The sequence below is a fragment of the Patagioenas fasciata genome, chromosome 3 (genome assembly GCF_037038585.1).
Source record: "Patagioenas fasciata isolate bPatFas1 chromosome 3, bPatFas1.hap1, whole genome shotgun sequence".
NCBI lineage: Eukaryota > Metazoa > Chordata > Aves > Columbiformes > Columbidae > Patagioenas > Patagioenas fasciata.
Window position 1 is genome coordinate 22,545,168 of NC_092522.1, and position 15,434 is coordinate 22,560,601.

General features: G+C 38.4%; 1 protein-coding gene across 6 annotated transcripts in view; it reads left to right on the forward strand.

Moving 5' to 3' along the window:
- The window catches only part of LCLAT1 (lysocardiolipin acyltransferase 1), a 128,609-nt gene that overhangs the window by 64,535 nt on the left and 48,640 nt on the right, over positions 1 to 15,434 (forward strand). For all 6 annotated transcript variants that reach the window (XM_065833972.2, XM_065833973.2, XM_065833975.2 and 3 more), the window contains one exon: positions 8,859 to 8,975. In XM_065833972.2, coding sequence (XP_065690044.1) covers positions 8,859 to 8,975 — 117 coding nt within the window. The remainder of the gene's footprint in view (positions 1 to 8,858; positions 8,976 to 15,434) is intronic.

Genomic DNA, 15,434 nt, shown 5'->3' on the forward strand with positions numbered 1-15,434 from the left:
GTTGTGCTCGTTGCCGGGGACCAGCGTTGCAGGTGGAACACGGGCGCTGACATCACACCTCTGTGACGCGGGCACTCCAGTGCGGGCTGGGCAGCAGGGGATGGGGACAAAACCCCTTAATGGTGGTTATGGGTGTACTAATCTGCCCCCTCCACCAAATTCATAATCCCAACCAATTATACTCCCGTGTTGCCTGAAGAGGTTCTTCCCAACCATCCCGTCATGCCTGGCAGCCATCCTCACCCCTCAGAAAGGTTTTTCTCCAGCTGGTTCAGGCAGTAGCTGAAGTTTCCCTCACAGTTAATGGTCATCCCTTTCCAGTCTCTGATCTCACTCTGCATCTGTACAGCACAGCTACTCTGCCGTGTAGGCACGAATGACACTGCAAGCGGAAACTGGGTAGAATCAAGGAAGATATCAAGCCCTGGGGCCGCAAGTGCATAGAACTGGTGCCCAAGTCATCTTTCCCTTCATTCTACCAGTGGGAGGCAAGGGGGCAGCCAGAAATAGATGTATAATGCACATTAACTCCTGGCTTTGTGGCTGGTGACATCCTGAAGGTTTTGGCTTTTATGACAATGCGACATTCCTTGAGGACTATAACCTGTCAGGGAGGGATGTGATCCACCTGTCTGGAAGAAGCAAGGGAATATTTGGCAGCAGGCTGGCCAGCTTGGTGAGGTGGGCTTTAAACTGAAGGGCTTGGGGACTTCCTGAGTGTGCACTCAATCCCCTCATCCGGATCATTGATAAAGAGATTACACAGAACTGGCCCCAATACTGAGCCCTGGGGAACACCACTCGTGACCGGCCACCAGCTGGATTTGTCTCCATTAAACAACTCCTCTGTCCCGGCCATCCAGACAGTTCTTTAGCCAGTGAAGAATATGGCTGTCTAAGCCGTGAGCTGCCAGCTTCTCCAGGAGAATGCTGTGGGAAAAAACATGTAGTTACTATATCTAAAATTATGAAGAAGGATGGGAATTATGTCGCTTTAACTTTTTTTCTTTGAATTTATGAACAACTCTTCCCTCCTAGCTCTGAACTATGAGATGAAATATTAATCTTATTCATGGAGTCAGGAGACTTTTCTTTATGTTACTCACACTTTCTGAACAGGTGTTTCCATCTCAAGATGACTGCAAGAATTGGATTGTTTGTAATTTATTCCATAAAATATGTATAACTTCTAATCCCTCCCAGTATTCCTCAGAGACAACAGATTTTGAAGAACTGAGGAAGTTTCATATTGCAGTTTTAAAACAGAAGAATTAGCTGAGGCCTGAAACAGCCGTGGTGTGTTAATGCATGCGCTGCGGAGTCCCACACCAGGTCTGGGGATGTTCCCACCTGAAAGTGAAGCTCCTTAAAGAAATGCAGTATTTTCTGTCCACTCTTTTAACTGATATATATGACGTAGACTAAATCAAAGTATATGCTGTTGATGCCATCCACTGAGAAATTCATGCGGACAAGATTTGTCACTTAGTATTAAAAAATTTTCTAATTTGATTGCTGAACTCAGATTTTTTTGAGGTATTTCACTTGTTCTGGTTTTCTGTTGTCCTCATACGGGTGTAACATGTACTCTTCAACCTTGCAGCATCACGTGGATATCTGCACTAACCGCGCTGCTCTCCTGAAGCCGGGTTACGCCACCGCGGATGGGTGGTGGTTGTTCCCTGGGGTTTGAGCAGCGCAGGGATGGTGGAGGTCGGAGTGATGGGCAGGAAACACGATGGGACACTGCTTCCTCGGGCAGCCCTGCTGGCTTTGGGCATGTTAAACTGTGCGGTGTTTAGTAATCAAACGCCACCCTGATATTATATTAGTGCATAATCAGATGTATAGAGACAGGTAAAACCCTGGGGCTGCTTCTGCGAAAGTAAATAGCTCTCCCTATCTGTCTTCACAGGAAACATTAGCTCATGTAGTTTAAAATATGATAGGAGACAGGGCAAAATCCCTTGATGAGCTAATCCTGACCAAGCAATAACTTTATGCCATGAGAATGACAGAACATAATAATGTATTTTGTGTAACACTTTGAAAAAATAATTTTCAGAAAACTGTTACTTCGTTGATGTATTAGGACCTATTACAACCTTATGTTCCATCTTTTAGAACAAAAAATTAACAAGTTTTGTTCTGAGTGGTCATATTTTACAAAAAATGACTTGTTTTCTGACCAAATTTCAAAACTGCTAATTACTTCTGAAAACAAAATTCTTTTGGTGCTTAAACTGGAAAAAAAAAAACAAAACCATTCTACATGTACTTCACTGAACAGCAGAATTGCTGGGAAGCTCTTTGCTACTATAATTTTTTTATCCTTGCACTGTGCATGACAGTGGTAGATCTACTCCTCTTTGTAAGAAACTGTATGATGTTTTCAGGTATTTGAGAATGAAACATTTCAAAGAAATGTAAAGTATGACTGTATTTATACATGGGGAACTGCCTGACTTCAAGTCAGTGAAGTACTTTGTGGTGGAAGACCCTGTTTAAATAAATTTTAAAAATATTAATGTCATGAACCTTGAAAAATATATTTGCAGACTGGATGTATAGGGTCCAAGGTAATAATTGTATACTTATTTCTGATAGGTTGGTCATGCTTTCACTCTGGAGTACTTCAAGGTTAAAGCTAAGTGCATCAAAGGTATTTTATTGTAATTGCTTGAAAAGAAACCCTCAGCAGATAACCATATAGACTTTCTGAAGCCCAGAAGAAAACAAAGCAAGCATAAGTCTAGTCCTTTTGGAAAGCTGAAATACAACTCACCATTTTGCTTGTTCTTTTGTTTTTCTTGGTGTGCCTTACAAGACCCTTCGTAGTAATTCTTCAGAAAGCAGTAACAAAAAAAAAGTTGCTCTGTTGCTCTGAGCCAACTAAAACCTCATTTCCTATGGATTTGTGTCTGCATCCCTATACACGGTCTTCACTTCAACTTGTCCTTTTTCCTTATGTTTCTTCGTGTGTGACATTTTTCCACCAATCTCTTGCTGCTACCTGGGCAAGAGGCACCGTGTACTGTGGCTCATCCTCACCAGTGCGTGCGTTAAGTGATGGACCAGACCACTGCATGCTGTGCCAAAAGCCTGGGCAGATGTAATGCCCGTCGAGCCTGCCCTGGCTTTTCCCATCATCAAGAGCTCTGCTCTTGGAGGCTCCCCTTCACTCAGCCATTGGTTTTTCTAAAACTTCTGTGGGGCTTACTGATCTTTGAGTCTCTTGTCTCTGTCAAACTTCGTTTGCACGTGGCAATAGCTTCAAAATTTAAGGGGAATGGGTGGACAGAGTGTGATTGCACAGACCTTTTTTCCTTGAGGAACAGCTAAAAAATGAGTAGAAAAGTTCGGCAGAGCCCGGATTTAGGCAGGAATGTTGTGATGTGGATCACATACGATATTCCGTCTAGAAGGTAACAACTGCAACTGGATTTTTCTCTTTTCTAGTCAATGTGAGGTACTTTGGTAATGCAAAAAATGATTGTTCGAAAGCACTGGTGGAGGTTGGCTCGAAGTTGAAAGCAGTAAAAATAAGAGTAGTTGCTTAACTTTTTATTAACATATTAACTGTGAGTCAATAGAACTTTTATGCTTTCTGTGCAAATGAGGATTTAAATTAAAAAAATTTAAAGTAATTTTTTTAGAACTTGTTTATTTTTTTTACAGCCTGCTACCAACATCATTTGAGAGTACTTGAAGTCATAGAAGTACATGCATGCTATTATCACAAGTCAGACTAAAGGAAAAGGTAGTACTTACTATTCAAATTCAGTGCACTAGTACTAGCCAAAAAAAAAAGAAAGGTAGTTGAGAATTGATCAGAAATAATTGTATTAAAGTTGTCCGAATCAGCTTTCCAGTAGGATGATCAGGGAAGTTTATAATTTCCTTGGGTGACATCCAGCAAAACACATCAGCCTTGACAATGTTGAATCTATAAAAGCAAGTGAGCTTGTTTGTTTAAAAGTAGCTAATACTAAATACATATTTCATGGGGAGCACAGACCTAGCTTGGGTACGGCTCTTGGAGTTTTAGTTCCAAATACTCTTCAGGCTCACACAAATGTAGTTTGTTACTGTAGTGTGGTTTTCCTCAAAATAAAATGCTAGAGATTTTTGTTTTAACTCAAAACTAGCTCACAAATTAACAATATAATTTGACTTTAACAAAAAGAATTTGTTTACTTTATCTGGCTATCGGGGCCAAAAGCAATTTAACTTTTTAAAAATCTGTAACTCAAAAATCAAGAAAATGTGTTAGCATAATTTCTTCCTCCAGTTACTTTAAATGAAATTCTGAAGTATCATGCTTCTGGAAAGTGCTGACTTTCTGAGCTTTTCTAGTAATTTAAAAATGTGATAAATGGCATTTGCCCACATAATTTTAAGATAAATGGGAAAAAAATGTAATAAATTGATTTACCAAAGGCAGCAGTGGAGAAAAAAAAAAAAGAGGTTATGACCAGAACCCCTAAATTCTTGGTTCTTCTGTGTAGTTTGACAATTGCTCTGCACTAGTATTTAAAGACTCATATAAACTGGACTTCTTGTACTTGTCACCACCCCAAAGAAGATACCATCTGAGAGGCAGCATGTATTAGCTGAAGGAGACAGGAGGAGAGACAAGTGGGTGCGAGACCGGAGGAGACAGAGCATGAAGCCGTTCTGGATCAAGAAAGGTCCCGCATCACCCTCCATTGATAAACTGGCTGCTTTCCATAAAAATAAATTATTATGTTTTTGGTTTTGTTTTTTTATCATAGGAGCAAATAGAACCAAGGAGATAAAACACAAAATATACCTAATAGGAATTATGAGCAAAAACCTGGGCGGTAGATTTACTTTGGCTTAAAATACTTGTTTCTAGAAAGCAACGCTTACTCATATTTTTCAGAGAGAGTGAGCAAGAGGGGGCATTACCCTTAGCCAAATGATGTGAGTGACCTTTTGGGATCGAGGAGACCCAAACTGAGTTCATTTCCAGTCACTCCTTCTAGAGTTGCTTTATGCAATTTGTGTTAGTTGGTTGGAAGCAAAGAAGAGAACATAAGTTTCCTCTTTTTAAGGAAATGTTTTCACTATCAGACCTACAAAGGCATCTTTCACTTTTTGTGTTCTTTTACCTGAGAATGGTGTCAATCTGGACTGCAGAATGATGAGGTATCTGCCTAAGTTTTGCAGCCCTGGTCTGTTGATTAAGGGATTTTAAAGAGGTGTTTCTTGTGCGAATTCCCTTAGGTTGAACCAGTTTTCTGACCTCGAGGTTTCATATAACGAGGAACATAACATTTTCTACCTTTTGTTGAACCCAGTTCTGAGCAGGAGACTTGCTCTGAATTTCCCCCAGAAGGTTTAGGCAAAGGTGTCTTGCACAGCGATCTCCAAGAGCACCCAGTTGCTTACACCAGATAAGATGGCAGTCAGTGCATTTGTTCGTAATAGCGGAGTAAGAAACTGTTTTCTTCAAAAATTGAGAGTAGCAGGAGGGGGAGGAAGGGCATTATTCTTACTTTTTGGTAGAGTGAAAGCATATCCTACCCTTGCTTTTAGGAGAGCATCAAAACCCTTTGGCCTTCCTGAGTTGCTGTAATAAATATTGTTTAATGCACAAAGACCTTGTGACTTGATAGTTGTTAGGAAGGGAACAGGGAGATTATTTTTCCAGATGACAGTGATCATTGTATTAGCTGGGAGAATTTTTCTGCTTCTAAAATCCCATTACACCAGGGTCGTGCAAAAGGGAAAGGCAACAATCTCCGTTATATGAAACTTAGAGTCCAGAGGCAAGACAGGGATACAAATATCAGGAAATAGCTGAATAGTTTGGCCAATGTGCCAGTGTCCAGCTGTTCACACGTTTTTAGAAAGGCACTCTAGTGAAGAAAAATTTGGAAGATGTTTTGCAGATGTTTACAGTGAATTCTTTCCAAGTGTGGGGAGATACATTAAGAGGAGGTTTGAAGATTATTACTTTGAGGCACTGGGCAGTGGAAATCCCAGACCTCTTCTTCAGTGTTAATTAGGTCTTTCTCAGAAAACAAAACTGCCCATTTACTCTTTGGTTTTCCTGCAATACAAGTAGGAATGTTTTGCAAATACCAAGGAATTCATTTTCTTGTTCCCTTTGAAACAAAGTGCTAATGAGAAGATGTACAGAGGGGGTTTTGCTGAGCACTCATTAGCTGTGTGCAGTTTGAGGTGCTTAAGGCTTAGATTTATTACTTTTTTAGACTGCTTAACTTTATGTAGACACTTATGGCACTTGTGTTCAAAGCTCTGATTGACTTGATTTGCAGACTGCACATGTTCCAACGTGAAACCCGAATTTGGATATGCAGAAAGTGAAGATGACATTTCCCCTGTCCTTTGCAAGAAACAATATATCAGCTTAAAACTTAGTGATAAATTAATTTAAAGCATTTTACTTGAATTTTGCCACAGAGTCTGGAAAGGAACTGGTACACTTTTTATGGGAGCACTCTTGGTGTGCAATGTCATTTCTTGGAAAATAAAGAGTTTAAGTTGTTGAGCTAATAGTGCAATACAGCTATGTCTAACAGGTAGAATCTGGCTTTTCAGAGGAGCGTTTAATAATTACCAGATTACTCTTGCTTTTTCTGCCATTTCAACTCTTGTTCATGACCCAGTTTGCATATTTTGCCGTCGCAGAGACAGGGATCCTAGAGGCAGGTTCTCTTCACTGATGCAGAATAGTCTGTTTTCAACATTGAATGGAATGGTAGTCAAGCAGACAAAAATAGATACTCAGACCATGTGGTTCAAGACATAATGCATATGTCCAAGGAAAGATAAGATTAAGTTATATAGCCAAGTGTAATTTTAGTATTTCACACATTCTGTAATTGTAGCAAGCTTTTTGAAGGTGTAATATTTTAAAGTATTTGTAGGTTTTGGCAATTTGGCAAGAATTAAATCTTTGGATTGTCTTTGCTGAATCACTTGCTTGGCTTCTGTGCAAGTTTTCCTTTCCTCCAAATCACGTGGTTGGTAAATCTGTGCACTGAATCTTAAAGCTTGCATGTACGAAAAGCAGTATTCCTATGTGAGGAAACAGTGGGTCACGGGGAAAACATAGGATATTGATACTCTATTAATTTATTAATAGGTAGGTGGTCCTTTAGGAGGGACACACACATTTTTTTATAAACAAAGAGAGCTCATGTAATTTAGGGGGGAAAAAAGGGTGCAGGAGAGTCTCATGACTGCAGAAAGGACATCTCAGGCTACTGTTGTTTTGTCCACTTGTGCCATTGTTCCTTTACTGAAAAAATTATTCTGCTTGTTAGGGAAAGGACTTACCTACAAGTATCAATTCTGTTGGAGTATTCATCAGCAATTTGTTTTTCATCACTTTGTCTTCCATCTCTGTGAAGATTAACTGTGAACACTTAAAAAAAGAGCTGTTTCTGCTTGAAAAAGATGATATGTTGCTTAGACAATAATTTTGTTCCATAGATCTGTTCTGGGATTTTGTCTTTTACAACACCTCTAAGAGTATATAAATACAAGTTATTAAATAAGTTAGTTGATCAAATGGATATTTTTTTTTTTGTAGAATCATAGAATGTCCTGAGTTGGAAGGGACCCACAAGGATCATCAAGTCCAACTCCTGTCCCTGCATGTGACAACCCCACAGTCCACACCATGTGTCTGAGGGTGTTGTCCAGTCTCTTCTTGAACACTGTCAGGCTTGGGGCCGTGACACCTCCCTGGGGAGCCTGTTCCAGTGCTCCACCACCTTCTGGGGGAAGAACCTTTTCCTAACGTCCAACCTGGACCTCCCCTGTCACATCTTCCTGCCATTCTCCCCGGTTCTGTCCTCGGTCACCAGAGAGAAGTGTTTGGGGCCTGCCTCTCCTCCTCCCCTTGTGAGGAAGCTGTGGCTGCCATGAGGTCTCCCCATGTTGCCAAGGGAACATTGCAAGTGTCCATTGCCTTTTGGCCAGATGAGGCACAGCAGCCCCCACCATGAAGGAGTAAGTGCAGCCAGAGAAGTCCCTTTGGCTGCTGACTGGCACTGCTTAGAAGAACCTCCTGCACATCACCAGAGAACAAATTGCTTCCTCTCCGCCCGTCTCCTCAAATTTTCCCTGTAGTGTCTGTGTCTTCCTTGCTTAGTGGGCTCTGAAAAGCCTCTTTGGGTTGCTCGTGAGATAGTACCCTTTCCACCAGTGGTCTGAAACATGTCACAGGGTTTAGCCGCGCTGCTTTCCGGGTGCCTTGCGTATAAGCATGTGCTGCGGCAGTTGGTCAAAAAATTAAAACTGGCTATGTATGTGCTGCACCAGTTGATCGATAAAATGCCTCAAGTTGAGAATGAAGATATAAAGCGCCATATATTGGATTAACTGTTTCCCTCCATTTAATATTTTCTTTCTAAACCAAGTTTAATGTGATTAAATGTTAACCTCAAGGTATTTCTGTATGTAATACCATACCTACATTACTATATATTGTGCCTTTTGATTTAAAAAAGAAAAATGAACTATTAACATGTTACTGTAAAATGGGTATTGAAGTGTACGATGATACATGAACATTTCTAGATTTCAGATTCCATTTGATAAATGTGAAAGATTTGTGATAATTTTCTAAGCTGAAATGAGAAGGTAAAAAGGCTTTTCTTGCAATCCACGTTGCTCTTCCTCATGTCATAACAGAGCCAACCAAAAGCACACTCGCAGTCTGCCTCCATCTGAAAAGCTGTTGCACATTCGTACTGTGTGAACTGCTGTTGTACTGCTCCTGTTGTATAATAATTATATTTAATTCCTGGTCTGCATGCACACTAATAGAAAATGGTGCTTTTTATTTTCTCCTTCAGCCAATACCAAAACCCGCAGTAATGAATTTGCTGAAAAGAACGGACTTAAAAAATACGAGTACGTCTTACATCCGCGAACTACTGGATTCACTTTTGTGGTTGAGCGTCTAAGGGAAGGTAATCCTGCTCTGTATTTGTACGTTCTTCTTTTCCTTTAAGGTAACTAATCTCACCCAACCTGTAATAGTTGGTGTTTGCAAAGCTGCTTGAAGTCATTTCAGGAATACTTTATGTATTCTGATCACAAAAAAGCTCTTATTTGCAACCCTACTTAAAATGATTGTAACATGGAGAGATTTGTGAGCTGATGACAGATGCTAATATGATTAGGAGATACGCAGTGGTTGAAAAAAACATTCTTCCTTTCTTTTTTCTTTTTTTAAATATTGTATATATTTTTTAATATCGTGGCTTGTCGAGCAGTCTACCTCAGAAAAATAGTGGAAGAGATCCCAAGGACGTTTGCATTGTTGTCTGTACCAGTCCTTAACCACACTGGAGACACAGACATGTATAACCCTGTCCTCTCTGAAAAGCATCTGGTTTTAAGTCTGAGAGCTGAGACACAAGCTGCTGTGTTAACTGGAGAAGGGGAATGCGCAGCAGCGTGTCAGTGCCACACATCAGCTGCCCAGTGCTGCTGGCTTTTTCAGGTGACGGTGACTTGGAAAAGCCATGTGAAATAGTTGTGCTGCTTCGCCACGTGGTGGGTTAAGAGAACACGTGATGCTTACTTTTTACCTAGAAATGATCTTTATCTCCCTGGATTAATCTCAGAGTAGAGTTTGAGTCCCTGTTATCAGGGGAACAGAGTATAAAGATGTGATTGCTTGTTAGATTGAGATGTCTGTGGGTTGTTTAGGGAATGGGCATTTCTATGCGATTTGAGACCATAATGGTGCAACCATTAAAGAAACCAATGTGGTAGTGATTTAAATACAGATTAGTGAATGTCATGTAAGGTTGAAGAAAATAAACATACACGATAGATATGAAGTGACTTATTTATAGGCTAGTTCTTCAGGGAAAAGGGATTGTAGGTCTTTAACACATGCTAGTTATTCTGACTGACAAAGGAAGAAGCTTGAGATTATTAAAAAGAATAAGGGCCTGCTGGTATGTTTTTTCCCCCTTGCTGGAATCTTTGCTTGGATTTTAGCAGCAGAGCTGACTTGCATTTTGCCTGATTCCTACTAAGCAGATATTCTAAAATCACTGCAAATACTCTTATATTTTATCCCTGGACCTTGTATCTATTTGACCCTATTTTTATTGGACATTCAATGGTGAACATCTTAGATTTTCATTTGTCTTGAATGTTTATTACTCAGTTTGCTGGAGTAAAAAAAAAAGTGCCACATATGCAATTTCAAAAGCTTGTTTTACTTAAAACTTTTCAGCACTAGGTTAACCTAGTGCATAAAAATGTTTCTAGCCTGGAATAAATTTTCAGTTAAAGGAATGTCTTCAACTTGAAATATTATCAACCAAAAAAAAAAAAGATTCTCTGTTTGCTGCAGAAATGAGTTTTGTGGTTACACAGTCATTTTCTAATTTCATAAAAATGCTTTTCTCTTGTATTGCTATATGAGAAAGCTATGCAAATTAGGCTGTTGGGTTATAGAAAGGAAAATATTTGGGGCTGATTGACTAATTTTATGCAGTACAGAGCTGAGGAAAAGGCGAAAACATTCCTAGATGGTTTTTTTTTTTTTGGTCCAGTCTCTCAAATGTTTTTAAGTCCTACTTTTATTTAAGGCAGGGAAACGTTGTGTGAAATATGCTTTTGGCATTGAATTTACTAGGTATTAGGTACATTGAGAGGCATTATATGCTATATATATTATGACTGTATGCTATTATGTAGTAAATTATGTGTGAGAAGGTAGTTCAACTAGCATTTTAAAATACTAAATCTTTGCTTGGTAATTTAAGAATTGTTTTCCAATTGTTTGCAAGTGTGCCCAGTGCAGACCATTTGTGTTGAAAAGTTTTATTTTTATGGATATCCGAAGTGTAGTTGCTTGACTTCAAAACATTTCAGTATATTATATGCCTGCATAAATATGCATATTTTCATCTGTAAAATATAGATGTCCAGGTAGACTTTCAGATACTGATGGCACAGTTGGTACCTAGTGTTATTGTGCAGCTCTGGTTTGACTTATTTACACTCTTAGAAAGCAGTTTTTACAGTTCTGATTTCTGATGCTAGAAATAATAAAGAAAACCAGGACTGTTAAGGATGTGGTGTTAATACTGAGCCCATTTCTGGACTGTCCTAATGCTACAATAGTAGCAATAATAATAAAAAATAGGCGTTTCCCTTTTTCCTGCTCATAACAGCAGGCACAAAGCAGCTTGTGTGACTTTAACATGAAGGAGGGAGTGGTGGAGATTTTAACATCACGTTTACATCTTTGAAGGTATGTTCGTGCATAGATGACAAACTTATTACCCTACAGCTCTCATGTGAATACATTTTGGCTCATTGCTGTTTTCCATTCCTGAGGCTCAAGTGTCTTTACTTCAGGCCTGAGTACATTATTTTGCTGCAAAAATAGGTTGATGAAGAGAGGGGGAAAATGTTATTAGAAGTTTAACTGCTTTTCAGATGTTGAAAAAACTAATTTAATTTGGCAAGAACCCTGATTAATATGCATCACAGGCTGTAGCATGAAAGAATTACCTGTTAGTACATAAAAATAACTATTAGCAACCCTTTTGAATGGGAAATGAAGAATCAGGAAAAAATAACCTTGAGTAGACTGTTGCTTGTGTCTCTGCAGGAGAGTTTCTTCCTAGAGGAAGTGCTATCTGCACCCTGACAGCACAATCAGAGCAGTTACTCATCCTTTGCTTCCCATGGGTGGCAAAAATTTCTGAACCATGTGAAAGGATTTTTGCCAGAGACGACCAACACTCAAATTCCTCTGGCTGCCTTTCTTGCTCTTATCTGGTCATTATTCAACTATTTGATCTCTTTTGCCTGTAGGTGCTGCTGTGATGGTTTCTAAGTCATTGCTGAGCTTATGGGAGCTAAGGAAAAAACATCTATATAACCTCCACCAAAGAAAAAATGTTTAGGCAATACATCTTCTTGGGTTTTGAGTCTCTTACCTTCTTTTCCACTTTCTAGCTTTTCAGCTCTCAGCTCCTGAGCTGACTCTTCTAAATAGGTAAAACTGACTTTTTTTTACTTTTATTATGCTGAGGTCCCAAGAGAGTGAAAATATTATTTTACTTGTAAATGACCACATTACTGTTTTCTCATTCATATAAACCTTAGAATCACCCAAGAGTAAATACAGACTATGAACATGCTGTAGATGTATAATCAATAATTTACTCAAGAGAATAAGGACTACAGTTCTTTTTATTTTTTAAGCAGGAGAAATACGTAAATTTGATTCAGCATTGATTTTTCAAGACGTGTGTTCCTTTGGCTCAATAATAATTTTAAGTAGGATGGTTTAATATAATGTTATTGTTTCTGCATGGTAAGAGAAAATACAGTATAGACATGAGCACACAAAGAAGGAAGGACCTCATGATAGTTGGATAAGGTCAGTTCTCTACCTGATACGCAGTGTAGAGTGTTACCTGAAGTCAGTAAGAGAGGAACAAAAATATCTAGTAAGGACGAATAAAGATGGAGAAGTATTAAATATACTTAAACTAAATATAGATTAACAAAATACGTGCATTTTTCACCCCTGCCAGATCATCTTTTTTGGGAACGATCATTGAATTTCTAGTCTATTGTGACAGTCTCTGCGACAGATACAGCAGGTTTATGAGAATCTTCATTAATCTTTAGTGATGCATGTTACTCAAAATAGCACTAGCCTTTATTACTAGCATGCTTTAAAGTTTGCTTCTGCAAACACTCTGGCCCTAGTCCATCAAAATACTTAAAGAATTTGTATGAACTCAATTAATTATACATTTTCTCAGTGCTGAAGAACATTTGATTGCTTTGATCACCTGTCATAGCAGCCAGAGGAATTACCCTGTGAAAGACCAAACATTGTTGACCAAAGTGACCACTGCAATCCCAAGTACTGTCACATCTGGTTAGTTGGCTATTGATGGAAAGCAAAGGGAAATAAAGTTGTTGATTTCCTTCTTTCTAGTTCTGTTCACTTGATCAAGTATGTCATTTGTCTTGCTTCAACTGTTATGAATCCTGGTTTCCATCAGCACCTGGTGAAAAATCGCTAGAGCTTTACACTGTGTTCCTCTGGGGAACAAAGGTGAGCGTTTTTGGAAGGTCAGAGTCAGAACATGTGCATGAGCAACAGAAAATTAACTCACCAAAATGAAGACTGGCCGTGACTTTGTTTTAAAACTCGTCATTAAATACCTCTCTTTAACCATCTTCTAAAATCATGTTTAATCCTTTTTTAGAGCCTGAAACTTTGAATAACTGTTATGTGTGGAGTAATTTTCGGCAGAACTTGAGTTAAGGCAAATCATCTCCTTTTACAGAATGTGAGACTTTGAAAATGGCAGAAATGTGCAGGAATTTAAGACTTATATAAACATGCCTTTAACCATATTAATTAAAAACACTTATGGTTTATATAATGCTCTTGAAGATCTAGTTTGTGAGATCCTTCTATGAAGAGTCAGGAGGTTACTCAGAAATTAAGTACAGGTTTTCAGGCCTGGTTGTATTTTATAAAGTTTTTTTCCAAAATGCCAAATGACTTTGAAAGTTCAGATGGCTTGAATGTTCAGTTTCGAAGAGATGGGTAATAATGCTAGTTGATTTGATTCAATATTGTCTCAATTCATTGAATTGTATATATTTTCTTGGCATAATATCTGTAATTGTAGCCAAATAGTCTGTCAAGAGAAAATAGTTCTTTACAAGTGTTTTCTTAAAATTGCCTCATGGCTTTTAAGTATTTTCCCAGGACTAAACAGCAAGTTTTAAGACAGTGCTAAGATTTTAAAGCATCATTAGAAGATTATTCATGCTTTTTGAGACAATCATTTCTGCCAACATTAAATTTTAACTGACCTATTTTTGATATTTCCTCTATATCCATCAACAGTCTTTAATATCTGGATACATTGGGCTGGATGGTCCTTTTATGAGGTTTCTATTTTACTGGTTTTACAGTATGAGGAAGAGTCAGAATTATATGCCTTATTATAGTATTTCAGCTTCAATTTTATTTCTGGTTCATAATTAGCCAACTGAAAAAATATTGCAGAAAACAGCTGCCAACTGCAGCATCATAAAATTAAAAAAAAAAACCAAAAACTGATGGAAAGAAACTGTTTCTCATCCTGTTACCATGATTGATTCAAAATTGATAGTTTTGCCACAAAATAAGTGTTTATATATACACAGTCAGAAAACAGTCTATGTCTTCTACTGTTTATACCTGAGTTTTATAGTTGTACGACATTTCAGTAATTGCAGGCAAGTATCCCATTCTGTTTCATTGCTAGGGCAGGAAGAATGAATTTCATGTACAATCCAGGATATATATATATATGTGTGTGTGTGTGTCTATGTAAATATTTTAGTCCTGTGTCACTTATTATCTATAATTTAGATTCTGTATGCTCTTCTGGGAGCTATAGTATATGTATTTATGTACCTAACTCTTAATGCCATTTATTTGGTTTCTGGTATGTTGTGCTTACCGTGTTTCTCCGAAAATAAGACCCACACTGAAAATAAGCCTTAGCATGATTTTTCAGGATTTTTGAGGATGCTCAAAATATAAGCCCTACTCCAAAAATAAGCCCTAGTTACAGTTAATTTAAATAGCATCCAGGCAGCTATATATGTAAAAAAGTAAAATCTACTGCATCAAAAATTAATATAAGACCCTGTTTTTCAGGGAAACAGGGTATATGGGACTTTTGGGCTAATAATCTAGGGAGACAGTTTGCATTTTGCAGGTTAATATATATCTAAGACAGTTACTAAGAAATGACGATCAGCACTTCTGGAAAGCTGGCACATATTGGTTCACTTCACCTTGGCTGGGATGTGAAGTAGCCAGTTACACAGCAAGTCCTTGTAAGTGGCATCTGGGTGTCCTTGCTGTACACGTATGAAGAGAATACATTAACAGTAAACTCCTGTATAAAGCTCTAAATAGTTGAGCCCTGCAATCATCATATGAGCAGAGGTGCTCAAATTTGACGTAGTTGTGTAAATGATGTTTAAAGCTGAGACTCCCAATTTAGTAACTCATTAATGAGACCCTTCAACTTGAAGTAGCCAGAGTACATTAGCTCCCAGAGCTATTTTGTTGCTCTGGCTTTGAAAGAGAAAGAGGCAGGAGGCTGCTTTTATGAGTGGATGAAATGTCAGTGGGCAGTGCTACCATGATACTGCCAAAGACTCGTTTTCTGTTATGGGTGATGCTGCTACATACAGCTTACAAGACAGATGTTTGTTCTGTCAGATGTAAACCAAAGTAATGCCAATTTCTAAGTGTATTATATTTAGGTTTTTTTAAGGGACAATTGATGCAGGTATAAAATTGAGGTCTGTAATAGTTCTTTCTGTTCATTGACTGAAAAGCTCAGGCTATGATGGGCAGG